This window comes from Prosopis cineraria, unplaced genomic scaffold (assembly GCF_029017545.1).
Source record: "Prosopis cineraria cultivar Desert tree isolate PC_DT_omini unplaced genomic scaffold, ASM2901754v1 PC12, whole genome shotgun sequence".
In the NCBI taxonomy this organism is placed as follows: Eukaryota; Viridiplantae; Streptophyta; class Magnoliopsida; order Fabales; family Fabaceae; genus Prosopis; species Prosopis cineraria.
Window position 1 is genome coordinate 39393610 of NW_026555343.1, and position 27541 is coordinate 39421150.

Below are 27541 nucleotides of genomic sequence, written 5' to 3' on the forward strand. Positions count from 1 at the left end.
CGAAAATAATTTGGAAGTGAAATTGGGAGATCAAATTATACCTCAAGTGGAAAAGTTTAGATATTTGGGAGCCATTATTCAAAATGATGGCGAAATCAGTGGAGATATTTCACATAGAATTCAAGCTGGGTGGTTTAATTGGAGAAAAGCTAAAGGAGTTATTTGTGACCGCAAGGTGCCTAATAAACTTAAAGGAAAGTTTTATCGTACTGCTATCAGACCGGCAATGTTATATAGTAGTGAATGCTGGGCTCTAACGGGACAGCAAGAGCATAAAGTTGGAGTAGCAGAGATGAGAATGTTATGATGGATGTGCGGACATACACGTAAAGATAAAATTCGAAATGAGCACATACGTGAAAAAGTGAGGGTGGCACCTATTGAGGAAAAAATGGTAGAAAATCGGTTGAGATGGTTTGGGCATGTACAAAGAAGACCAAGGGAGGCACCAGTGAGAAGAGTGGAACATATAACTTTGAGTCCGATTAAGAGAGGTAGAGGAAGGTCTAAGAGAACACTCTTGGAAGTTGTTGAATGCGATCTCTTAATTAATAATATTCCTAAAAGCTTGATAAATGATAGAGCACAATGGCGTCTTGCAATCCATGTAGCCGACCCCACCTAGTGGGATAAAGGCTTGTTGTTGTTGTTGTTGTTGTAATGATATGCGCACAAAGTGTGCACGAGCACAAAGTTGATCATATAAATATTAACACCCTGGGCTTCTATTAAGTAATATATATCATAACAGCAAAGGGCTCTCGTATTAAAATCTCATGATCTTCAATGTATTGTGAAGTAATACATACATTCATCTAATGAATTGAAGAAACGGAAGAGATATAAATTTTATGCTGTACCCAAATTTAAATCCATTTTGATTGTTTACTACAAGATGATTCCATAAGTGTCATCCTAAAAGCTAGACAATATCTGGCTGAAAAATATGCATTAAACCAATAGCATTTTGCAACAAAAGCACTATTACCAAGTGCAACGTAGTGGTATGATCTAAAACTTCTGCCTCAACAATCGCTCAAAATTGATAAGTAGAATTAAATTGAAATCAAATCTCAATTAAGATAACCTCCTCAAATTGGCACGTAACGTTTCAACGCTTGCTTGGCTGTTAAGGCCACACCAACCAGGACTCCGCCTGCTGCTCCGGCAACCGCGGCTGATCTCACGCCTCTAGCAGCACGATACAAGGCACCAGTACCGAGCCCCGCAACCACACTATTCCACACATCATCAGTGTCCCTCACAGCTACTGTCCCGCTCTCAATACCGGCGTAAAGCAACCCAATAACACCAACTCGATTACCCCAAGACCGACCCGAATGGCCAGAAGCGTTTAGGACCCGGTTTATCCGGAGCTTAGTGGTGTCGCCAGATTCAAAAGATTTCACACCATTGACGAGGCCAACGCCGGCACCCCCAACGGCGCCCGCAAGGTAGCCGCAGCCAGTGTAAAAGGTGAGATTTTCACCCCAGGACCGACGTTTGCGGCGAGCCTCCTCGACGAAGAGATACTCAGGGGAGGTCGGAAGTTGGTATAGGTTTCGAATGGGGACTTCGAGGTCCTTGTAAGGATTATAGAGGCGCGTTGGGGTTGGCGGGTCGGATCCTGATTCTCGATCACGGGAGGGGTATGCCATTGGATGAGCTTCCAGGCGATTAGGGTTAGGATTGGGTGCGATGGAGAGAGAAAGAAGGAGCGAGCAGCTGAACAGGGACGAAGAAGGCAGCCGTATGGGTTTGCGGGAAAATATCGGGCTGGTAGGGCGGCGTGCAGGGAGCCGGTCCGTTTGAGATTCGCATTGTCGAAGAAAATCAGACCGGGTTCGGTTCCGGTTCATTTTGACAGGTGTGTGAAATTAATTGGCTGCAGTGTCCGAACGTCAGCGGTCAACACTCTGCCCTCACCTATTTTTGCATTATGTTTTGTTGTTCTTTTAATCTAAATAAATTTGGACGAGTTTATTGACTTTTAGAGTCAGCGTATATGATATCTCCATAACTTTTTCACGCAGGGCCTAAACAGTGGCTATCTAGAGATAACATTAAGGAGGCATCTTAAGTGGAATCTATTAGACATGTTTTAATCATTTCCTCTGTTGTATGGGATGTGCGAGATGAAGTGACGTGCGGTGGGAGGGTACCACACCCATTGACCTTGTGTTCTACGAGTGCAACTTTCTTACACACTGCATCCTTAGCCAGGGCTTTTACTACAATTATCAGGTGTGAGCGTAAACGAACACAAGTTGAGGGGAGGTTTACTATTTGTGTATGCCAGGTTATTCCTGAAGTGTATAGAACAGGTTACTCAGTGTATAAAATCTCAGCTTGCATTGGAAGCATCAAGACAGAAGATAACTGAGCATCTAATTAAATATAGTTGTTCTGAGATATTCATATTAGCAAAATATAATTAGTTACTTTTGCTTTTCATTTCTCTTCTTGACTTGTTCAGAGATTCAAAAACTAGAAATTATAATATTACCTGAAATCTTGTCCTTACAGTGCACTCTTTAGATTGGATAAACTCATGAAGCTCGTGTACTTTTGAATTTGGCAGATCTCATTCAGAAATTTTATTTAAGAGTTGTAAGTGGAGATATTAGTAATTATTTGTAAAACCGGGAATAAAATGTCAATTAAGGCAAAACACAGGATTTTTTTTTTTTTGTTCTGGCCAACAGCTAAAGATAAGAATTCTAAAATTTAATTGCTTTTACCTTTTTTTTTTTGCTTTTATTTCATTCCAATCACTTTATTTTACTCTATTTTGTTATTTTAATTACCTTTTGTTTTACTCAGGTTTTCTTTCATTTTATTGTATTTAATTTTATTTTATCATCATATGCCTTTGGTCTCTGTAAACCTTAGGTAAAGCAAAAGCATTCACTTATCGCACCAGAATTACTGAATTAGCTTAACTTCGGAACAACTATTGAATAAAAGCACATATTCTCCCTTGGCCTTCAAGCCTCCTCTCCCCCTTTCTATTCCTTCTTTTCCCTTTACTATCATTTCTACTAATTCTATACCCGACTTGCTTGTGATGTCTTTAGAGCAAACAAACAGAGTACAGATATTATAGGAACAAGGGAGACCAGTACACCAAAATCAGTTCTAATTACTAAGGATATCCTAACAGAGAGAAGCAATGAAGAATTAATCAACCTAAATTCATGCGTTGGACTGCACTTTATAGTAACTCTAATAGGTCCATCATCCTATTTAGGATTATCCTGTTCATTTAATGGAATTAACGTTTTGTATCACCTATTTACATATGATTATAAAACTTATAAGAAGTTGTACTAATCATAAGTCATAGACAATACGGCTTATCTTAGCTTTCATGATAAGTATAGACTAGCTATAAAATTGGACAAAAAGTAGGTCCCGATTTGATAAAATGTGATTTCATACAGCAAAGCTAATATTTGATGCTTTTAGTTTCTGCCAAAGAGAAAATCATTAGTACGTACCACTTGTTGAAATGCCTGTGTCTGGTCTCAAGACCTTGATTGCAACATCAGTGAAATCAAAGCACGCCTCTATTGACGTCAATTATTGTTTTCCAGACGTCAATTCATGCCAAAAGAGATCGGTCCTATCAACTTGATATTATTGTGCTAGTACTTACTATTATGGTATTGGACGAGGTCTTCCGAGATCACGCGAGTTCACAGGTGCTGCTTGGTTTTCTGCTAACAAAGGAGCCAATTGAGAACTCAGCACCTTGAATTGTCACCATCGAATAAAAGGGAATTTTGATTTGATGAACACTTTGGTGAGGTGTGGTAAATTAGCCTCTTCATAGGACTTGTATGTTTCGACCTTAGCTAAAGTGCCAGTATATAACCTCTCAAGACCTGAGCCAGGCCAACTTTGCTTGCATGATTTTCTGTATGAACAAAAAGATGCTCAAAGATCAGATTGCGGTTGGTTTTGGGAGGGGCAAATTTGTCTTTTTCCGCTAAAACATATTTTTATATAAGACTGTCAAGCCTGCAGAGACATTTTAAATTGTATTGAATGATAAACAACAATAATTAGTTAATAACAAAATATATATCGTGTATCATGTTTTTTATTTAAAAAATATTCCACTTCCAACTAGACAGACCTTATATTTCATATTTGTATACTAGAATTTTATAATTTATTAAAAATATTATGGTTTTCAACAAAATAAACATTGTGTAGAGGGACTACCATTAGTCTGGGCTAAGGGTGAGCATTCGGTTGATTCGGTTATAATTTCTCTAAAACCAATCAACCGAATTATATAAAAAATTTAGATCGAATCGAATCAAAATACATAATCGAATCGAATTAAAACCGAACCAAATTTTAATAATTTGGTTCGATCGGTCTATTCGATTTATGGGCTTTGATTTGGATCTATGAAATTTAATTGTTCATATATTCTTTTATCCAATTTTTTTTCCCTTAATGTTGAAGATCCAACAAAAAAAAATAATAATCTTATACTATAATTTATGAGAAAATTAATAAGACTCGGTACTATTGCACTAAAAACATTGTAAAAATAAAAAATTAAAACATCACATTAAGCCAAAAAAAATATTATTACTGTAAGTAGTAAAAAGATGTTTCTTACTCACCTAAATGAGAATTTATTCACATTTTCAAAAATATGAAAGAAAAAATATGAATAATTTGGTCAGTTCAGTTTATTTGATTCTTGAATTTTCAGACCAAATCAAACTGATCAATCAAAATTTTTATTAAAAGAAAACCGAATTGAACTAAAAAATTAAATAAGCTAAATCAAATAAATAAAATTTAATTTGATTTAATTTTGTTCACCCCTGTTCGAGCAAACAAAAGCTAAGAAGGTTGGTTGGCTTATCATGTGTTCGTTCTTTTGCAGGTTATACTCTAGGCTTCATAGTTTGTATGTTTCCTCTATGGATATATGGATATAGAAATTTGAAATTTTAAAAAATATTAATGTATTATAAGTAGGTTTTTTTTTAAAAAAATTACTCCTAATCTAACTCTTTCCAATGAGGAAGAGAGACATATGTATGTATTCTTGCATGCATATTAATCATGTCAATACTAAATTCAAACTTAAGACCTCTTTTAAAAATAAAAGATGGCGTTGTCATTAAGACAGCTAACCGTTAACACATATTATAAGCAGTTATTCAAGTATAATTTCATTAGTTTGAAAATAAATCTTGAATGAATAATTTTTAAGTCAAAATAATTAAGTGATTTTTTAACATAGACTTCAAACAGAAATTAAAAAATTTCTGAAAATATTTTAATTTAATATTACCTTTGTTTATCTCAACTATTAATTTTATTTTATATTTTTTTATCAAAAGTTCTAATATCATCATAAATGCCAGAACTATCAAATGAAATGAAAGTAGCATAATATTAGTTGAAATAAAAATTAGAAATATTTTAATATTTAAAAATAATTAGATTTGATTGCTGAACAATGACAACGGACGCTGTCGTATTGCTCCGTGTGTTAAAAGATGCGACCGACGTAAGCTTTCGTCTGTTTGTAAGAGTAAAGTGGAAAGTCTAGTGTCCATCGGAAGCGAATTTGATCGCCACCGTCATGTGGGGGAGCAGCGTTTCGTTTCACTTCTCTTGGAGAAGTTTCTTTTTCTTCTTCCGTTGTTATTAGCAACTGTGTTAGCTGTAATCCCTTGTTGCGCCAAACTGATTCTGCTTCTTTCATTCTTTTTTTTTTTTCTTTTTCGCCGTAAGTTCTCAGGTAACAACTCTGTCTCTTCCCTTCTTTTGTTTTCGTTTCTGGTTTAAATAGCTAATTTGTTAGTTAGAGCTGGTTTCTGGTGTTGCATGGTTTCTGCCAAGTTATTTTTCGCGTGCTATTGCCATTCATAAGAAGGGATTGCGTTTATTAAAAAGGTTTTTGTCATTTTTTTCCCATAATCTCGAAATTTCCTTTGATGAATATTTTTTTGGGAGGGGCCTCACTGCCAAGGCATTTGATAGAGGAGTGAATTGCTTTTCTTATGAATGGCTAAAATACGCTATTCAGTTCACTTGCAGGATATTGCCGCCTTTGTGAATTTACCTTCTCTTCACTCACTACTCTGAACTCTGAAGTTTATGCCTTTTTGTTCTTGTATGGTGCGATTTCTTGCAAGCTCTTTCTTTGTTGTGTATGGTCATAGTAATTTTCTGTGTCTCGTCTAATGCATCAGTAATAAATGTGGGAAAATGGTTTCGAAACACGACCAGTAACCGCCATTATCTATTGCCGGCACACATATTTGGAGTACTATAAGCAATGGAGAATAATTTGATGTGATTTCTATATTTCTCTGTAATTGCTGCAAAAGCCGTGTGCATAACGAAGCAAAGATAAAATACACTGGCATTTTACAATTGTCAATTACTTGTTGTATCATGTGTGGTTCTGTAATTTGATGTAATTGTACGTGATTCCCTTTCTATTGTGATATTTTCACTGCTTAAAAAGTGTTTCTGATGTTGACTTACATGTTTTAGTCAGAGGAGTTTATTGATAGATCTACACTATCTTTAATTTTCTTCTTACTCATAGCTAGGTTCTAGGGGCCTCAGGAATCTATCTTCAATTTTTGAATAGTTCCCCCCTTTTATGTGAATCTGGTTAGGAATTTAGGACTAAAAGTCTTGGTTGGACAATTATCTCATGTTCTCTATCTTTATGAATTATTAGAATTAATTGATGTAACAAAGGACCCTTTTTTTGGACATGACATCTTTGATGAAGCTGTACTCATATTTTCTTTTTGCAGTGTTGTTTTGGAGGGGAAAATTTTTCCAGCTCAAAAGTTAGGCAGTAAATTGTAGTTTTCACTCAGAGTGTTGAGGCTTTATAACAAGTAGTTAAATATGTTAGTCACATGTGAGAGTTCTAGTAATATTGAGCTTTCTAAGTTCGACCAGTTATTGGTGCTTGTGATAGGCTTACTTGTTTTCTTTTAGGTTGGTTACTTTACCAGGCCATCATGATTCTCAATACTTTTATTTTAGATCTATAATTATTGGATCACATTATATTATAAGTCTTAATGAATCTAACTAAAAGAATTTTAAATTCTAGATCAAAATTGTACAATCTTGTTTATATCTATCAAACGTAAGTTTGTTGAACCCTTTTTAGTCTTTGTGCATAACTACATACAATTTGCAGAAGAATTAAGGGAAGAAAAAGACCATATGGATTTATTAGATCCACCTTCTTAACCTCTGTCAATTATTATTTGGTTGAAATCCTTCAACTAGGAAACATCAGATGGAAATTTATCATGGTTGGATAGAAATTGGGATTGGAATGCCTGTTGGATTCTTCAATCCTATCTTATTTGTTTGAAACATTATCCATTAATTATCCATTAGCCCCCCTTAAACGAGCCTTAATGCTCATGAACCTCTGCTCTTCTCATTGTAAACCTATCATTTTCTTGTATGCTTGGGAAACGACTAATTCAGAAACTTGCTCATCTTATACATGTATATTCTTGTTTCTGTTTTTCCCGCTTTCTGTCTGAACTATGGTATAATCATTGTTCCAGTAAAGTCCTGGTTGTAGTAATTCTATACTAGAAAGACATAATTGAATTAGTCACAGAAGTTGAGTTTGGTTTGGTAGGGCTCTGCTTGGATTATGATGGACCAAAGGAATGGTGAGTATGCTCCCATCAGGGATTCAGAGGACGAGCAGTTGGGAAAATTTGACAAGCCACTTCCTTGTTTTGGCTGTGGATTTGGATGGTTTTTGTGAGTTATTTTATGCAGATGCAATCTTTCTTACTTTCTATTCTTAACTCATTTGCTGATGGCATCTTCACCCCTGTTATATTCTTGCCAGCCTTCTTCTAGGATTTGTGTGCCCGCTTTTTTGGTATTATGCAACAATTCTCTACTTCAGCAATTACTATCGCAGGGATCCAAGAGAGCGAGCTGGACTAGCTGCATCTGCAATAGCTGTGAGTTCATTTTATGTCGAGAACCAATTTACATTTCAAACTCCATATGGTTTGTCAAATGCTGCTTTGATGCCTATCCTATTTGTAGTGCATATATGGAGTGAAGTATAATAAAGCGTAATGTGATACAGGGGAAATCTTCCCACCCCCGAATGAAAGAATGGCTCGGCTCTTGTTCTGATAGATGTTATTGTTGTTGCAGGCTCTAATATTTACAATTGCTGCGCTCATTATATTAGCTGTTTTCATCGTCACAACAGTTTCAACTCACCTATCTCTATTCAATTAGCATTTTGGGGGGGGGGGGGGAATCCCATCTTCAATATTAGTATTCTCTAGAGGAAGGGCAAACTTTATGCTTGGTGGATCAAGCTCTGTGATTACTTATGACTTACAGGAAAGATGGGCAACCAGCCTAGGCTTCGCTAACTGAAATACACAGCTTAGATTATTGTAATTCAGCTTTAATCATAGAAGAATTTCATTCAGAATCAGACTTTCACTACGTATATATGTATCATGTCCTGAAGTAGGCTTGAACTTTAAACCATCGATGAGATTATATGAATGTGAGTTGATAGTGTTTACAAGTTCTTTTGTGCCACAGTTAATATTTTGTCATTATGATCCACCTATAGGTTGTCTAGTAGTAAATTTGTTTTTTTGGTACAATGTCTGATAAGCAAATTTTGATTTCTTGTCGTTATCCAACTGAACTTGGAGCCTACTAGCCTATGTAGCACGGATACTCAAAAAAAGTAAACATACCCGTATTCGATACGTATCCGATACGATACTTGTAGGATACTTCTGCATACGTATCATAGATTCTAACATTTGTGATATGATTTTTTTTTAATAATTTCTTACTATATCACTTAAAAACTTGAAAAAACACTTAATATTTTAGTTAATTACTATAAATATCCTTATATTACTTTAGAAATTCTTGTTTAAAAATCAAAATACTTATACTTATATCATAAAATGTTGAAATATGCATTATAAATATCCTCGTACTTGTATCTTAAAATTTTAAAAATTTGCCGTATCCCTGTATCATGCCGTATCGTATCGGATATTCGTACTTGTATCTATGTAACCTAGACTAGCCATTGCCATATGTGATCATTCATGATGTTGCTTAATTTGTTGTGCTGGATGAAGATGCCACTATTGACTAAATTAATAACAGATTTTTTTTGTTTGAAAAACTTGATATTTAAATGTATCATCTGTACATCCGTAGTAACACACACACACACACACACTCACTCTCTCTCTCTCTCTCTCTCTCTCGCGCGCGCGCGCGCAAAAGCAAATTTATGTTGTGTGTTTGGACAAATCAAGGTTAAAAACTACTATTGCACTGGTTTTTGACCACCCACAATCCAAAGCTGTGTGGTTACCGTTTCATGGGGGTTTCCTATGAGATGAGTATGTTTGATCTTGAGGAAGGAAGGTATCAGCAAAAAGAAAGTAAAAGTAAAAAATTGGTTGATGTTATAATGTATTTTATTTTTATTACTAATTATTGCTAGCGAAAGAACGGAGGTGAGAAAACACGTAACGATTGATTGTCGGGTATTTAATTAATTAATTCTTATGACCCGCTATAGCTAAAGCTTTATTCAATATTTATTTTATGGATTCCTTGTTCCTTTTATTTCACTTATTACTCAAAAAAAATCGTTAGCAATAAATTTAATAAATTATTACAAAGATTAAAAATTAGTTTTAATTTATACTATCCCGGTATAATTTCAACAATTCACATTACATAATTCCATCGTTAGTAAGTTCGGGGAAGGGTGGGGGCTCTTTCCCAATTTGAACTTGAGGCAGTGAGGATAAAAAAGTAAAAAACCAAGATTGTTAGCTAATAAAGGTTAATTTAATTGGTAATAATTTGGTTTATAACCTACAATATTGTGGAGTTAGAAACTGCTATCAAGGTGAGAATTTTATTAATGGGTAATTTATAAATATCTTTATAAGTGTTTTTTTTTTTTTTGAGTTTGAAAGCATGCTTTATTCTTAATAAATTGTAGGTATCCAGCTCACATAAACTTTTGTAATATAAAAAATTCATTAATACCGTCAAGCAGCCATATAATATCCTATCTAACAATTAGGTGCCAAAATTATAGAAATAAATAGATGATATTAAATTAAATATATATTAAATTTAGATTAGATTAATCCATTCAATCATGTTCTGCCCACTTGAGTGCATAATTGTGTTGATGTTACGAGCAGTCAGAATTTGAGGATGACAAATCTTGGGGGCCAAAGAATTGAAGAGTGGCCAAATCCATGAGATGAGCAGTTTCGGTTTAGCAAGAAAAGCAAGGGTCATCACAAATTGGCGACAGCGACGCGTAACGAACATTGCACAACGCGCTTCTCAACATTAGATTATTTGCTGTATTACTTTGTCATTTTGTGCGTCCAAATGCGTCACCGCAAAATGCTAGATGTCAAGTTTCAGACTTCGAGTAATCTTTGATTGTCTCGCGCAAAGCATGCGCGTTGGATCACCATCCCAACTCATCTTTTTGTTGGCTAACTAATACTAATCATGAGCTGCTTCTAGAGACTCATTTGAGTCAGCAAAATTTACTGCTTGAAAAGTACTCGCATAAATACTTGAAAATTATGTAATGTCTTGTAAATTATAAAATTTATTTTTGTCATTTTCTTTAATTTTTCAAATAACTTTCAGTAATTTTCTTACTAGTTAATGTTTAAAGTTAATGGTAAAAAGATTGTCATGATTTTAAAGTTTATGATTTTAAAAACTCCTAGGCCAGATAGTCATTTTACTCTTAAAAAAATAATTATCTCATTTTCTTTTCACATACTCTCTCTATTTAAGAATGTAAGGCATTTTTAATTGAATTTTACTTCCTAATAAAGTAGTTACCTGCTTTCAAACTAATCCTATCTTTTTATATTTACTCCTATCAAATATCATATAATAAATATAAAGTCATTATTAATAGAGACACTTAAAAAAAGAAAATAATTACAGTTCGAAAGATTAAAAATGCCTTACATTTTAAACATACAACTTTTTAAAAAATATCTTATATTTTTTAACAGAGGGAGTACATTTAAATTTTTTTTTTTCCTTATATGTATGCATGCAAACATGTAGGTAATACTTGTTTAGTTTGGCACTGAGGGAGTTCAAACCTTAGTTAGGAATCTAAAAAGTTGGTTGGATTTTTTTTTTAATTACTTGCTCGGATGATCTTTAATCCAAATTTTTGAATGGCTTTTGCTCCCCAAGCCTAAATTAAATGATAAGCTATTTTTACTTTTTTTTTTGGGCTAGCTTTTAAATTGCAAAGTTGATTTTTTTTAAATGTATTTAAATATAAATTATATTACAGTAATCAATTTTTATCAAAATTGTAGTTTGTGAAAGCTCCATTTTTTTAAAACTCTGATCCAAGCATGCAATTATTTATTAACAAAGTAATTACAACAATAGTAATGATTGAACTCATATCTATGTTAGATTTGGAATAGTTTGACAACTAGAACCAGCAATCCATTATCTTACTTATCTTTCAAGTGTTTTGTTTACATCAACTTTATAATAATGAGCTGGACTCTAAGAATTTGTCAGAGACAAAATAATTAAGTCTTATGACTTAGAAAAATATTTATATGAATATTTTTACAAATTATTTGATTTGATGTAAGTAGCAATATTTGAATTCATATATTTGTGGGACTTTGATCAATCCTTACTCGACCAAATTTAATTGGTAACCATCTATATTATTTTTCTTGTAATGCTTGGGCTACTTCAACAAGTTTCATACAGTTTGATTTACTTGGAATCTGAAGCAACTATTTTTTAGTGCTTGTTATTGCTAATGGTTACCTGGTGATTACGTGTGTCTTGATGGGTTCAATTCAATGATTAGACTAAAGGACATGAGTTAAGAGAAGTTTCTTAAACGTGTATTATAATTAATGCATTATTTTCTACTAATATAATCAATGCAATATTTGAATTAGCATAATTGCATATATAATATGTTTAAAAAATGTTAATAATATCAAAAACCCATTTGATTTGACCTCATGGTTCGCGTAAATTATGATTTTGATGGGAAAAAATAACCAAAAAAAAAAAACAGGTGCATAGAAATGAAGTGGTTTGCAAGTAACAAAAATCCGGGCTTGAATTAGTTTGGCCAGGCATAACGATAGCGACTTGTGATTCATATTGGTCATGCTATTTGACAAATACATGCATATATATATATATATGCATATATATATATATACACACACACTATTGAAATAGATAAATAAACTGTGTGGTATAAATATAATGACAATAATTTAGAATAAATAATATGGGGTGGCCAAGTCAAGGTTAAAGCCCTTAAATTCAAAAGCCACATGCCCTGTTCTAACCAAATTGTCTATTTTTAATTACCTGTCATTTCCTGCAAGAAGACAGCCCGACACCGAATTTCCCAATAATCTTTTCTATTGCATTGGTTTAAAACTTTGAAAAAAAATAAAATAATTTTTTTTTAAATTATGTAAATAATAATTTAATCTCTTAAAATATTATAATTTTATTGAAATCTTTAAAGAATTTTGTGTCAATAAATTTTTAAGTGAAAAAAAAATTATTTTATTTTTATTGAAAATAATAAATTCTGATTACAACTTTTATTTAAAAGAAAAAATTTTTATTTTATAAATTGCACGAGTTGAATAAAAATTATTTTTTAAAGAATCACAATTATTTTTTTAAATTTTCAAAATAATAAACCCTATTCATAATTATTGTTTAAGAAATAATAACTATTTTTTAAAAAATCACAAGAATTGAATAAGAAATCACAACTTATCAACAAAAATAAAATAATATTTTTAATTTAAAATTTATTGATACAGAGGTCTTTAAAAATTTCAGTAAAATTATAATATTTTAAAAGACCAACTTATCATTTATATTGTTTAAGAGGTTTTATTATCATTTTTCTTAAGACTTTTTTTCCAAAAGTTTTTTTAATTCCTTTTTTCTATACCGGTGAAGTCTAATGTAAAACATCAAATAAATTAAATTAAATTTTATTATTTATAACTTATAAATAATATAATTTTAAACCTACCCTGTTGGTATAATTTTTTTCTAAACATTGTAATTTAATCTCGTCTCAGAAAAACTTTGAATGATTTTTCAGAATTGAAAGATGAAATGAAATAAATATATTACATTAGATTATTAAATTAAGATTAAATTAATTTTAAAGACGAAAGAAAAAGGAACAAATCCAAAAGTAAATAAAAGATTAAAATATGAGAAATAAATTCATCAAATTGAAAGACAATTTTTTAAATAATTAAAATATATATTTAATTTTTTAATTTTATATAACATTTTATTTTAATTTTTTAATTTTATAAAATATTCTTTTAATTCTTCAATTCTTTAATTTTAATATTGTTAGTTTTATCTCAATAAATTTTTATATTAAATTTTTAAATATTAATATTAATATATTAAATTTAATTTTTTAAAATAATAATGATAGATATAAAAAATAATTATTTAAAATTAAAGATTAAAAAAATTTAAAATTAAAAAATTAAAATTAAAATTTTATGCATAATTAGAGGAGTGAAAGTATACATTAGCCTGTTTTTTAAACCCGTCGTCACGTTCCCCTTCCCACCAATCTCACTGATAGCTCCATAATATAAGAAAGCGAAGCTCACAAAAGGTGGAATCAGCATTACACGACACGACACAGCGCAACACGAAAGCAATTATAAAAGCTAAAGTCTTCCCCAAAAGCTCATTTGCTTCTCATTGATCTCTTTAAAGCAAAACCCATCAAAATGGAAGAAGAGGAAGACATGTTGCCACCCTTTTGGCTACAACAGGACGGCGGCCGGCGCCGCCGTCTCCGCCGCTCGTACTCTCTCTTGTTCAGCTCTGGTACTCTTCTTGTATTCATCATTGTCACAGCTTGTGTGATTGTCTTCATCGTATTTCCTACATTGCGCTCTTTCACTTCTCATATATTCAGACCGCAATCAGTGAAGAAGAGCTGGGATTCTCTGAATTTGGTGCTTGTTCTCTTCGCCATTGTTTGTGGATTTCTTAGTAGAAATAGCAATGAAACCCCGCGTTCATATGAAGATCGAAGCTTCTCAGAAGCAGCTTCTGCTCGAGAGTATGTGAAATCGAATCCAGAAACACCAACGAGGCCGTGGTATGAATATTCCGAATCAGATCGTACGGCGTTTAACAGGTTGAGGAGTTTCAATTCCTACCCCGATCTCCGGCAAGAGTCTTTAAGGATCGCCGGCGATGAGAGATGGCGATTTTACGACGACACCCATGTTGGGGGTTACCGTGGATCGGACTTAGATGATCAACGGCAGCTCCGCCACAGCCGGGTAAGATCGGAGGTAGTAGAAGAGGAACAGAGTGTTATCAAGAACATAGCCGTCGACTCTTTTGTTGTTCGTGCCAAGGAAGTTCATAGTGCGGCCCCGATACGGGAGACGCAACAACCAAATATTTCTCCTCATCCACCACCACTATCGCCGCCGCAAGTTCAACCCAATGAAGATGTTCGAAGATATGCAAAGCGAACATATCACGCCGCTGGAAGATCGGGGATGATTGATAAAGAGGAAACAGTTGAATTGGAAGTCAGAGAATCCCAACCACCGCACTCGACAATGGTGACGTCATCGCCGCAGACAGGTCCGCCCGCTAAAGGTGTCCGAAAAAATTCCAGGCGAACATATCGAAGTTCAAGGCCAGCTCCAATGATTGAGAAAGAGGAAAACAGTGAATTGGAAGTCAGGAATTTCCCGCCACCATCACTATCAATCCCGCCGCCGCCTCCTCCTCCTCCGCTGCCAGTATTCTATCTGTCATCAGAGAAGAAGACTGGCCACGATAAGAAAAAAAGAGGGAGTGCGACTAAAGAGTTCTTAACATCATTGAGGGGGAAGAAAAAGAAACAAAGACAGAGGAGTGTCGAAAATTTTGAAAGCATTCTGAACTCTCAAGCTTCACAACTGCCACCATCTACGCCGCCTCCCCCTCCTCCTCCGCCGCCGCCGCCACCGTCAGTTTTTCATAATTTGTTTTCTCCCAGGAAAACCAGACAGAAGAAAGTTCACTCTGCTCCGCCGCAGACACGAGTATCAAAAGCCCAGAAACACCCCATATCAAAAGAGAGAGAAATCTTCAACAGCACGGAAGGAAATGTTTTTACTGGCAATGAGTCACCTTTGAACCCAATCCCCCCACCACCTCCGCCGCCGCCGCCGTTCAAGATACCGGCATGGAAGTTTCGGGTGCAGGGTGATTTTGTCAGAATCGATAGCGTTAGAAGCTCCCGTAGTAATTCGCCAGCTATAGACGAAGGTGTGGACTCGCCAACCAATCACGAACAGCCTGCGACACCGCTGTTGTTCTGTCCAAGCCCCGATGTTGATACTAAAGCTGACACTTTCATTGCGAGGTTCAGAGCTGGTTTGAAGTTGGAGAAGATGAACTCAATGAAAGAGAAGCAGGATATAGGGAAGTCCAATCTAGGCCCTTCCTGAGTGTAGAAAGCAGAGAATCAACTGGACTAGAGTGAGGTTGCTAATTACCGTATTCTTTAAATATTTATACATATGTATTCTTTTGTTCTTTGCTAGAATTTTCCTGAATGCTTCATTGTTTTTGCATGTACTCTGAGATCAAACTCCGAGAATAGGAAGGATTCGCGATTCCCTGACATAGAATTATTGAATTACATTTTCTTTGGGTAATGTATATGCGTTTGAAATTATTAGTTTTGAATGTGTGATTGTAATGTCATTTATGCATGTTATTTCAGGCTGTAGTGCACAATTATGTGATACATGAATGAATGAGAGCAGTTTATGTATCACAATTTGTGATTTTACCCTACTTACCGTAACACAATACTTACGAGTTATCCCGATGTCCAAAAATCATGTTGACTAATTCAAATTCGAACATTTTTGTCCCTCGGACTAACATGCATTGATGGATAAAACGTACTATGACATGAACGTCATAGTTTAGAAGACTTGTTGGTCTAATCCAACTTCCTCCAAACTGGAGAATTACATTGTCTTTTTGTTCATGTCATGGATACAAATGATTCTAGTAGAGATACGTTAGTGAAAGAAACTCTTCGGTTCTGGTTTTGTTCATAGGAAGCTGCTGTAAAAGCTACAAGTTCCTCTGAGCTAATTGTTTGATCAGGTCTTGCAGAGAATGTTCTTGTCTTATACTCTCAATCCACCTGGCTTTGATTCGGATTTTCTCAATGCTTAGCTTCAAGTTCATAGCAATTGAAGGGTTCATGCGACTAGCAAAAAACTCTTCTATCTCCTCTGCTTTTTCGATGCTATTAACCTGCCAGATAATATGAAATTCAAGGAGTTTAAGGTTCTAAGGTTCATCCATGACATCTTAAAAAAAAAAAAAAAAGTATGTTTCACATTGGAGCTCGCATCATATTCTAAATTCTTTTTTATTTAAGGAAATTGAACACTGTATTATAGAGTATGTTTTAAGAAGACTCATTTTTTTCCTAATCTAGTCAAGATCATATTGTCCTATTTGTCATTTTACACCCTCAATGATTAAAGGCAACCAAAAATAAAACCGATGCCAACCGCAAGAAAGTCAAAAACCATCAAAACAATTCCAGGTCGACACGAAACTCTAACCAACAGTTAACAAGCTGTGGCAATGTTGAACATCTCATCAGAACTCAAATTTGATACTGCTTTAAGGAATGCCATATCCTATTGGCATAACAATTCAACAATTCAAGGGCAACACTTCCATTAAGTGTGGCTTAAAACAAGCATCAGCAGCAACACGTTACAGCTACCATTGTAGCTGTCAACTGACCTTCCTTCTCTTGCCCCATTTGAAAATACTCTGGCTTTCTAGAAACTGTTGTATGGTAAAGGATTTTTTTGAAAGAGATGTAATATATTGCTATGCAATATTGAATAATATAGGTTTTTTTGGTAAATTTTGTCTCATAAATCATGGTGAGCATTTAAATAGTATCAGTTCTCATCAGTTTAAAAAGTATAATATAAAGTGACATTGTGAAACAAAGTTCAGATAAAAATATATGACTAGCAAACAAATCCTTTGGCTGGTACACAAGAATCCCAAAGATGGCTTTAATTAAAAAATAAACATAAATCTAAATTTAAGGTCAGCAAAATAGTTAAATTATAGGACTCGTGGTAATTGCTCCTTACAAAGGGCGATGCCATGAATATAATACCTATGAAGAAGCCTAGGAAAGTTGCCACAACATGGCCATCATCTACATTGTGAAGAATCTCATTTGTCATTGATAGAACTAAGCATGTGGAGGCAGACCAGTACTTCACTATAGAGAAATTTAATTCTGAAATTTGATCTCTTCTACACACTTTCACAACTCCAAGAGTGAAGTTTGAAGATTAGAGCGTCAAGATGGGAATGATCAATATCCATTCAACAGCTTAAAGAGGAGTGTAAGTTACCATGTAAGGAGTTTCACATGATTCCATTAGCGGTCAGCTATATTTAATAAATTTTTTGATCTCTTATCTTTTCCTCTGTTTGACTGTGCAATCTCTATCATTTTGTTATGTGTTTTTATTGTTGCTGATTTTGTGGGATTGGAGTCTGTGCCTTTGTCTGTCCACTCCCCACTTATCACGTTTGTATTTGCAAATTCAGAATAGAATAATAGTGCCCAGAGCTGCGCTAAAGGTTTAAGGTCTCCTATTTTTCTCCATATATTATAATTCTCACTGTTGGGGGATCAACACTAGTTTATTCTATACTTTTTATTTCCTTAATTATTTTTTACAGGAAAAGGGTCGGGGGAGGAGAAAATACCGTTGAAACATGAAATGTCAATTGATTTACTCTAAATTATGATAAACTGCCAAACTCAAAAAGAAGGCAACATAGTAATTGATAATCTAACACCCCACTTGTTACGTTATAAGGAAATCATTTGCTTACCAACGGGACGATTTTGTTAATGAAATTGGTGAGCAAGAGTCCACTACCATATTTGGTCAAGATCATTTCCCAATTGTCCTGCATTGGTCATCAATTCAAAATGATTCTTTAGATTTAAATGAAATGATCTTATCTACAGTTTCTATGCGGTTCAGTAATGCTATTATTGGCTTGACCAAGCTCCTATTTAAAACAATGCAAATGCTAAATGCTGTTACTTATTTTTTTAGTCACACGGGAAAATTTTCACGTAATGTAATCTTAAGAAAAATAAGTGAACCAAATCAATCATTAATACCATATGTAAGCATATTAATACAACTTCTTAATGAGACTCGCTTTTAATAAGTTTACACATTACTAATGTTTGGTTTAGTCTAATCCTTCTTTTTTAAATTGAGTTATCTAAGAATCTAATAATTTTTTGAATACAGAATGGATGATGAGTGATAACAAAATTAGGACAGACAAGAACTAGCTGCCATGGAAGCACATACCTTCAACCATCCCCATGCTGTTTCGCTTCCTTCAGAGCTTATTCCAGCAAGTACAAAAACACAATCTTGATCCCGGATCTAAAACAATTTACATAAAGGACATTTATAGACAGAAAGGAATTTCAGCTGCTAGCAAACTGACAACGCATTACCTCATCAGACAACAAAAGATCCAGAACTTCCAGAACTATGTTTGGATCCGCACTTGATGCAAGACAACCTGAATGATTTTAAAAAGAAGATAGCAAATCAAGAAACATTACACAATGCAGTGGAGACTTGGGATGGAACACTCAAAATGCATTTAATCTAAATGTTACTGTATCATACGTAGTATTCTTTCCTTTTCTTGTAACACATCAGTTCTCTTGTAGAAACTCAATAGGGATTCAAACCCAGTCCTGCTTTTGGTGGTGGTATTCCTCATGACAGCCACATAAGAAGCCTTCAGAATATTTAACACATCTTCTAATCAAACATGAACAGATCCAAAACTATTACGAAGTGTCAACAACAAAAATTCTCGATTTTACCCTTCTAGTGTCAACTGAAAGCAGAGGAGTATTGCTGTCATCCAGCAATATCAGAAAACGCTGTAATGCTTCTTGCTGAGTCTCATCATGATCAAATGTAGACAATGCCTGTAACACTGCTTCTCTCAATAGTGAACTTGAATGGTCTTCTCCTTCTTTAGAATCCCAACCTAATTGTCTGCATAAATAGTAAGTGACTAAGGGCCTGTTTGTTTGAGATTAAAAAATAAATAATTTTTAGATAGTTTAGAGATTTTAATAAGAAGAGATTTATTTTGTAGAAATTTTATAAAAAGCAAACATTATTTTATGTTTAGTTATAATAATTAAAAAGTAATTATTAGTTAGTTATTTTTACATTTTATGATATTTTCTTTGATTTTCATTTTATAAAAATAGTTTATTATTAAAATTTTATGATATCTTTGTGTATCCCGCCTCTTTAAAATACTCTCTCTTATCTACCTCATTAGATTATTTTCAGAAACTACTTAAAGTAGTTTTTTAAAATAATCAAAAATCAAATTGTTTTCAGATTTTGATTATTTTCAAAAGTTTAAACAAACATAATAAAAACTCACAAAATAGATTTTTTTTTTTCAAAAAATAAGTGATTTTTTTTTTTTATGAAACAAGCTAAAACAAATTAGCCCGATTGATCCACAAAAGCAGAATCTTACCTTCAATATATGAATTCAGAATGAAACATTTGTCTTATAGATGATCAATTTATTGAAAACTTAATTTTTATGAGGATGCAGAACAGCATACTGATGAGTGAGGAATTCTTCATATTGAGATATATGTGCATTGTGCAGCAAAGTTAAATTGATATTTTAAATCCAATTAAAGTGCCTTCTAATTGTAGAATTCATCCTTACTTTGCAGAAAACTTGAGGAGGCTGATAAAATATTGTTTCAACTCGTACACAGATTCTGGGATGGCATCACTTGAGATTTTCAGAATATTGTAACAAACCTGTCATAAAAAGAATTATGAAATCATTTTCCTATTGATAACTCATGAAGTTACTAAGAATATTAGAATAGAGTACTTGTCCTTACATAAATGATTTTTGATACAATAACATAATCAACCTCTTTTCTGTATACATCCATCAACAAAAGTAAAGATGAAAGTGACTGTTCACAAGCCTGGCAAACAGCATTTGCATCATCCAAAATGCCTGAAAATGAGTTACAAAAAGACTTGAATGAACCACCAATTCCACGAGATCAAGACAAACAGTGGGAAAGTACCACCAAATACAAAAATAAATAAATAAATAGTTGAAACCTGTATTCTCTTCCTAAAATCAAAAGTTTATTTTGGGATATAAAAAAGATTGTAAGAGAGAGTAAATTTCTTCTGTCCTCACACTGAGAGTTCCTCTGGTCTAAAACATCTTATTTTCTTCAGTCTGTTGTTATATACCTAGACTAATCATATCCTTGTAAATACAACATGCCTAAAATTGCAGTATCATAGATTGCTATGTACATGTCACTTGCGCATCATACCTACCAAATTTATCCGTAGCTTTCAAGTAATTGTTTTGTATGGCTTTTCTCAGTCGAACTGCAAGCTTGTCTTCATAATTTACCCTATAGAAACCACTTTGATCAACATTGACTTTAACCCATAACTTTTCGTCACTGTCCTCCACATTTTTCTCTTCAGTCGAGCTTTGACTATCACCACTTGCTTGAACCAGTCCGGATATATCCAACTTTCCCTGGCTTGTATCCAGAAGGAAATTTTTTCTCCGCTTATATGAACCGATACACAAGGTTACAGGAACAATCCATTGCCCATCAACATGTGCACCAGATAAAAGAAATTGTGACTGCAAATCCAATTGTTACATCAAAATGACTCTGACAACAATTACATTCAAAGGTAAAAATAAAAGGGAAAAAACCGATATCTAACCATTTGATGGGTGTTATTTTGATTGCGACTTCATTATACCTGTTTGAGTTCCAAAATATGATCTTCTAGTTTAACATTGATAACTGGGTATCCTGTCTCTTTTGTCCAAGTGTTCATCATTGAGTTGACTTGCACACCTGATTCCTCTGAAAGAACGGTCCATAGATCCTCTGTCCTTGCATTCTGGCCTTGATGTTTTCTTATATAAGTGCTTAAGGATTTCTGGTTGGGAAATAAATATAGAAGTCAGCAGAATTACCTCAAAGCTTCTCATTTAACATTACAATTTACAAAGTTGGATGATTCAATTGTGATGTTTGGAAACTTCTAACTAGGAAACAGCAAGCTGCCAGGAAACTTCCCTTCAATTCATTTCATTAAAATGGTTAATATAACAATAACTCCATGCTAAAAATCTTGTCACTGAATAGCCATAAGAAAGAGTGTTTATATTTCAAACATAACAAGGTTTATAGCACGCAGAAATTTACACCACTGTGGAGAGAAACCATTCTGATTCTTTGAAGTGGAGCTCAATTCAAAATATTGGATAGTTGGAATATACAAGTGCATATGAGCACACGCAATGTGTGCATGAATCAAACTGAAGAAACTAGTATAGGAAACTTTTATGGATGAATGGTAAAAGAATACATGAAGATATCACAGATATTCATCAGCTTCTAAATCTATTGTCAAGACAGCTCAGCTGTCCAAACAGGAAAGAAGCACAACACAAAGAAGCTGAGGTTCCCGTGAAACTTTCTTATATCACACAGAACGCTTAATAAGAATTTGGAAGTCATGCAAGCCTAAATTCAGACAAATATTTCCAGTCTAAAATTAGAATTTAAGACTGACAACAAAAAGTTCAAGATCTAATAGATTGTTGCAAGATTGCAATGAAGTGCTCAGATCTATAGCAATGGTCAACGGAAAACAAAGAGGCCATGTATGGGCTTCGTAGTGTGAAGACATAACTCCTCTTGAATAATTTAGGGTTCAAAACAGCGTTGTCACCTGAAATATCTCATCACCAAGATAACCCTGCAACATTCTTATAACAGTAGATCCTTTTTCATAGCTAACAGCATCAAAGACTTCAATAACTGAGCGTGCATGGTGTATTTCTACCTGAAAATATGCCAATCAGAAGTAACTCAGTCACTAGTTTGCTTAGTGCAGTTATACTCGGCAATCATGTCTGCAATGAAAGACACGAGAAATAAACTAGAATCAAGGATGAAAGTGGCCTCTCATATACTTTTGTCGGGATCTCTTTTCTCTATTTTCCTTCTCTCTTTGTTAAATCTAGCTGTTCTTTTGTCTTTAGTAGTACATCACTGTGCAGTGCCTTAGTCAAGTGCCCCCAAAAACAGTGCCTTAGTCAAGAATACAAAATATAATGTTTCTCCAATCTGATTTCTTTACCATCAACATTAATAAAAAAAATTTAGTGTGCTTTGATGAAGAAATTTCAAACATAACAGCAGATTGGGGTAATTGTTACCTCTATTGGATGTGATGTTTCCAGAGCATCCATTTGTAAACCATTAGCAGTTTCTAAGAGGAACTGAGTCCATATATTCCACTCCGGAAATAAAATGTCAGTGGCCATATAACTTATCTGGAAAAATGGTTGCAGAAGCAAAGATTATTTTATTGTGCATTGGTTATAAGTCAAATCCACCAGGTTATAAATAATTACCCATGTCGCAAAACCTTCATTAAGCCATAAATGAGTCCACCATTCCATAGTTACCAGATTGCCAAACCACTGATGAGCTACTTCGTGTGCTGTGACAATTGCCATCTAAGGGAACAGGCAAGGGCTATCAGCTACGGTTGACATTCCATTTTATTTGTTTTAACATATGAAGAGTGAAAGAAACAAGAAGTATGCTGCTCCTCAAAGAAAACAGGAAGTTTCTAGTTGCAAACAAAGATGACATTCGAAGGGTGACTAGGTCTGTAACTTACACGTTGCTTCCTAGCAGCATTAGAATACAAATCATGGAGGAGAAGTTCAATTTCACGATAGATAATCAAACCATAGTTTTCCATGGCTCCACCAGAAAATTCAGGAACAGCAACGAGGTCCAGTTTAGGCAGTGGATACGGCACTGAGAAGTACCTATGATTTCACAAACAAATTCAACTAGAATTGATCAGTTTAAGAACACCATGAAAGAGGGAAAATATTGTAGTTTTTGTTTGGATTGTCCAATTTAATTATATATTTTACTTGCGGATTCAGGGAAGTTGCTGATGGGGCCCTTTGGACCATTCCTTCTTTCTTTGTTTTTACCATCCAAGGGAAGAATTCTAGCCCAAAACATTAAGACATACCTCCACTTATACTGCACGGTCTAGACATTCTATCATCAGCTCTTGTAAGATAAATAGTGAAATCCCCTTCCCACGGGATAAAAAGGCTCGAATAAAAATGACTATTTCTTACCTCAATTGAATTTCAATGTAAAATGAGATCTATCTATAAAATGAGTATTGTCAAAATTAAGAAGGTCGAATTTACTGTGTATATATATCTAGTGTCTTCACTGCTATATCCAATGCAAACTTCCCTTGATCACTCTTCCCAATAGCACAATATAAATTAACCTTGATCCCTGCAAAAGAGATCAAAATAGAATCCATAACTGTACGAGGTTTGGCTTGCAATAGGATCGCTACCGTCTGACTTGTTTGCTTACCAGCATATGTTTCTTCAATATGATCAAATAAGCCAATAACGACAGCCACCAAATAAGTAGACATGATGGGTGATTCCTCAAAATAAACAGTCTTTAAGTTTCCATCATGCTTTTCAATTTCAACTGGCATATTAGACAATGCTGTCAACTCTGATGGCACAGTAAGTGTTATCTTAAAGGTTGCCTGTTAAGAATGGCTAACATTGTCAAAACAGGTTGTCTGATATCCAGTGGAAGTAAGGCATAAAATATAATTCTACATATATATACCTTCAGAGCAGGCTCATCCCAGCATGGGAAGCATCGCCTTGCATCTACTGCCTCAAACTGAGTAACTGCCATATTTTTCTTCACTCCTCCGTCAACATATGTGCTGGTAAAGTCAGTATGAGAAATTGCGACCGAGTAACAACCATATTTTCATTTTGATTGGTCAAATAAATAGTTTCATGACAGCTTATCTTGAATATGAGCCAGTAATTCATTTAACGGCATAACTCTAGAAGAATTAGCTTTATGACTATGGCTACACAAGGAGAATTGGGATTTCTTTAAATTTCAAGAAGACTAACTCACAGGTTCTTGGGAGAAAATGCTTACTAAGCCGAGTGGTTCTTGCAAAGATATATAGGTCTATTTTTTTCCCTCCCCATTACGTGAAAACTAGCTTGGAACTTGAAACCCATGGAATAAATCTATAGTACATGGAGTGTGAGGTATCATCTTATCCATCTACGAAATCTACGATCGATGATTTGGAGAGGATTTCATTATGTCAAAAGGAGATATCATTCGTGAGAAGATTTTAATATTTGGAGGTTGTGGTAGACTTTATGTAGCTCGTGATTACTATAAAAAAAAATTAAGTGGTTAATCTGTTGTAGCCTGAGCTCCTTTGTCCTATCAAAAATAATAAAAATTTAAAAATAATAAAATTTTTAATTTCTCAAATTTATTTAATTATTAATTTAAGTTATTAAAACTTAATTTTTATTAATTTAATCTTTTAAATTTACCTTAATTATTAATTGTTCCATATTATTTAAATAAAAAGTATTTCTGTTAAAATATTAATATGGATAACTAAATATTAATAGTAACAATGTATATTAATAAAAAAAAGTGTAATTGTTTAGGTTAAAAAAAAAAAAAAAACAAAATACAGCGCACGCAACTAGATTAATAAAAATTAAACTAATTTAAAAATTTATTTATTCTCATTTAATTATATTTACATGCTAAGTTATCAAAATATTTATATATCAAATTAAATTCATCTTTTAAAATTTTTAATTAACAAACGTGATAATTTAAAAAATATATAAATGATTGAATCAATAAAAAATTTAAACTTAAAGAATTGAATCAATAATTAAAATAAATTTAAAAGAATAAAAGTTTTATTATCTAAAAAATTTATATAACTTGATATATGTTAATTTTTAGTTGCTAAAAATGTCGTATCTTTATATTTATTACATAATTCCTTAGAAAGGCATCCCATCATCTACTCTTATCAGCAAAATTCTCAAGTCGAGAAAATTTAACATAAAGAGGGAAAAAAGGGCACCATTTGTAGAATCCTGTGAGGTGCTCATTAAGAATCCCAGAAAACTCAATCAACAGAACTCCTCCTCCAACATGCAGCGGCTCATCAAACACCAGGATGACAATCTCATCATCATCATACACAACAATATCACGCGGAAAGTACTGTTGAAATTGTAACCAGAATAATCACCGAAAATACACAATTTGCATCATAAAACAAGACCTGATCACAGAAAAGTATAATCGATACCTCCACATGATGAGAGTTAGTGTACCAAACTCTCTGAATATCAAGTTCGAGGGCGTTTAAGGCAAGAAACTTGGTGTTTTCATTGATCGTGAGGCTGATTTTGACGGTGCCAGAAAAAGTACAGGCAGAGAGATCAGGTTTGAGATGAAGATCGTAGCGTTTTGGAGCAGCAAATTTGGGTAACCTTGTTTGACCTTTGAATTGCTCTGTGCTCTGTTTCAGCTCCATTTTCCTCCAAAGTTTTCGCTAAAAATTTGTGTGGCAAAGAGCAGTGGAGGCTTCTCCTTATCATGCTTCGCTGAGAAAGACAGATTTTTTTATTATTTTCCCAACTTGTGTGCAAGTTTTTCCAGCAAGTGGTTTGACTCTTCAACCTTCGGAGAAGGAGGGAACTGATTGGTCCTTTTCTCTAGTTTCTTGAGCAACACAGAATTTAATTTAAACTGATATATTTTTTGCCAATTAAGGGCTGATTAATAATCACTAGAGAGAGACAAGGGCAGTGGCTGGAAAACACGTTGATTAGGGCATGATGACCATTCAAGTCTTGACGCAGAAGTCTCCTACACTGTGACATTTATGTGAGGATGTTAGTCCAACTCAAATTATGCATGATCGAGCTGGGATATGTTAAAACCTTAACATTCAAAGATCAAAGATTAGTGATCTGCTGGCTTATTTGGAAAAGACGTAACGAGAGAACCCATGATCGAGCAATTTATTATTCGCTGCATGATGCAAGCCGGGCATCGATTGATGGATGAAAAAGATCAGTAGGAGAACGGAATACCAGATCATTTTCACAGAATAAGTCCTAGGTTATATAAATGCACATACAAGCATTCGATAAGATACGGTATGATATGGTGATATGGTAAATTTTTAAAATTTTAGAGTACAAATACAAAAATATTTATAATATATATTTTAACATTTTATGATATAGGTATAGGTATTTTAATTTTTAAACAAAAATTTTTAAAGTAATATAAAGTATGTATAACAATCAACTAAAATATTAAGTGTTTTTTCAAGTTTTTAAGTGATATAGTAAAAAATTATTTAAAAAAATTATATTATAAATGTTAGAATTTGAGATACGTATGCAGAAATATTTTACAAGTATCGTATCAGATACATATCAAATTTAAATACGTTTAATTTTTTGAAATACCCATGCTTCTTCATAGAGAATGATGTCGTGGTACAGGAAGTTTGGTTTATTGTGTTTGTAGATGAAGCAATAGACTCTGGATAAGAAGCAAACTGTAACACTTGTCTCGAGTATTATCCAAAAATCACACAATTTAAATAAACTAAGTGTGGTTAAGGAGTTGATCTTAAAACCAATTTAGGAAACAAATCATTTGAATCAATAAACAAATACACTATCGCAAAATAAACATTTAAAGCCTTTAGAAAAATTTATAGGTTATACCTATAGCGTACGGAAGCAAGCTAGATGAAAGTGGGATGACAAGATGCTGTCATGACAGCATCAAAGACAGCTCTCCTAGGCCAACTTCTGGGAGGCGTTGTTTCGTCATTCAACCTTCAATCGAAGTGATTTTAAAGTTTACACGTCATTTTTAATGATGACTAGTAATGTACCAAATTATAAAATGATCTAAGGTCGGATTAGAATTTAGACACTCTAAATAATTGAATAAAGTTGCTGTCATGACAGCACTTTTGGACTAGCTTTCAGAGCGCACAATTTCATCATCTAACCTCCGATCGAAGTGATTCTAAAGCCCACATGTCACTTTTAAAGAGTAATATTAGCATATCAAATTTTAAAAAGATTCGACAAATAGATTGAAATTCGTGCATGTTGCAACATCAACACTATTGCTGTCATGACAGCACTTTTTTTGTCATGACAGCTCCTCCAGACCAAAATTTAGAGTGCACCGTTTCTTTGTCTGGTATTCGATTGATATGATTCCAAAGTCCATGCGAAACTTATAAAAATTTTTACTCGTGACCCA

General features: G+C 33.7%; 4 protein-coding genes across 7 annotated transcripts; 2 read left to right on the forward strand and 2 right to left on the reverse strand.

The window, feature by feature from the left end:
* Positions 1-823: 823 nt before the first annotated feature.
* LOC129287679 (mitochondrial import inner membrane translocase subunit TIM23-2-like) lies at positions 824-1874 on the reverse strand. Its single transcript, XM_054923904.1, has one exon. The coding sequence runs from the start codon at positions 1857-1859 to the stop codon at positions 1092-1094; it is 768 nt and encodes a 255-aa protein (XP_054779879.1). The 5' UTR covers positions 1860-1874; the 3' UTR covers positions 824-1091.
* Positions 1875-5548: 3674 nt separating this feature from the next.
* On the forward strand, positions 5549-8306 carry LOC129288706 (60S ribosomal protein L18a-like protein). Of its 3 annotated transcripts, XM_054925430.1 has the most exons (5): positions 5550-5779; positions 6813-6899; positions 7670-7797; positions 7889-8006; positions 8209-8306. In XM_054925430.1, exons 3-5 carry the CDS (start codon positions 7685-7687, stop codon positions 8293-8295), a joined length of 318 nt encoding a protein of 105 aa, XP_054781405.1. In that variant the 5' UTR covers positions 5550-5779; positions 6813-6899; positions 7670-7684; the 3' UTR covers positions 8296-8306. The 3 variants fall into 3 exon arrangements, with proteins under 3 accessions (XP_054781406.1, XP_054781405.1, XP_054781404.1); XM_054925431.1 differs by lacking the exon at positions 6813-6899 and having other exon boundaries at positions 5549-5779; positions 8095-8306; XM_054925429.1 differs by lacking the exon at positions 6813-6899 and having other exon boundaries at positions 5551-5779.
* Positions 8307-13820: 5514 nt separating this feature from the next.
* On the forward strand, positions 13821-15884 carry LOC129289348 (uncharacterized; the record flags this gene model as incomplete). The annotated part of the gene is made up of 1 exon (XM_054926106.1): positions 13821-15884. A coding segment is annotated over one exon (1797 nt), but the record flags the coding sequence as incomplete, so codon positions are not given.
* Positions 15885-15994: 110 nt separating this feature from the next.
* On the reverse strand, positions 15995-25838 carry LOC129288019 (aminopeptidase M1-like). Of its 2 annotated transcripts, XM_054924323.1 has the most exons (19): positions 25551-25838; positions 25320-25462; positions 24020-24122; positions 23750-23933; positions 23572-23665; positions 23016-23169; positions 22744-22848; positions 22546-22662; positions 22056-22169; positions 21075-21257; positions 20628-20949; positions 20168-20289; positions 19984-20081; positions 19103-19280; positions 18900-19014; positions 18722-18789; positions 18570-18647; positions 18073-18150; positions 15995-16443 (listed from the first exon to the last, which is right to left on the reverse strand). In XM_054924323.1, exons 1-19 carry the CDS (start codon positions 25776-25778, stop codon positions 16258-16260), a joined length of 2670 nt encoding a protein of 889 aa, XP_054780298.1. In that variant the 5' UTR covers positions 25779-25838; the 3' UTR covers positions 15995-16257. The 2 variants fall into 2 exon arrangements, with proteins under 2 accessions (XP_054780298.1, XP_054780299.1); XM_054924324.1 differs by lacking the exon at positions 25320-25462 and having other exon boundaries at positions 25551-25663.
* Positions 25839-27541: the final 1703 nt, after the last annotated feature.

Excerpts from the sequence above, each read along its gene's own strand:
- LOC129287679 (XM_054923904.1), bottom strand. The coding sequence starts at position 1,859 with ATGAACCGGAACCGAACCCGGTCTGATTTTCTTCGACAATGCGAATCT.
- LOC129288706 (XM_054925430.1), top strand. The coding sequence starts at position 7,685 with ATGATGGACCAAAGGAATGGTGAGTATGCTCCCATCAGGGATTCAGAG. Across the intron at positions 7,798-7,888 it reads TGTGGATTTGGATGGTTTTT|CCTTCTTCTAGGATTTGTGT; the intron begins GTGAGTTATTTT and ends TATTCTTGCCAG. Across the intron at positions 8,007-8,208 it reads TAGCTGCATCTGCAATAGCT|GCTCTAATATTTACAATTGC; the intron begins GTGAGTTCATTT and ends TTGTTGTTGCAG.
- LOC129288019 (XM_054924323.1), bottom strand. The coding sequence starts at position 25,778 with ATGGAGCTGAAACAGAGCACAGAGCAATTCAAAGGTCAAACAAGGTTA. Across the intron at positions 25,463-25,550 it reads CTAACTCTCATCATGTGGAG|TACTTTCCGCGTGATATTGT; the intron begins GTATCGATTATA and ends CAATTTCAACAG. Across the intron at positions 18,151-18,569 it reads CAGCATGGGGATGGTTGAAG|GACAATTGGGAAATGATCTT; the intron begins GTATGTGCTTCC and ends TGACCAATGCAG.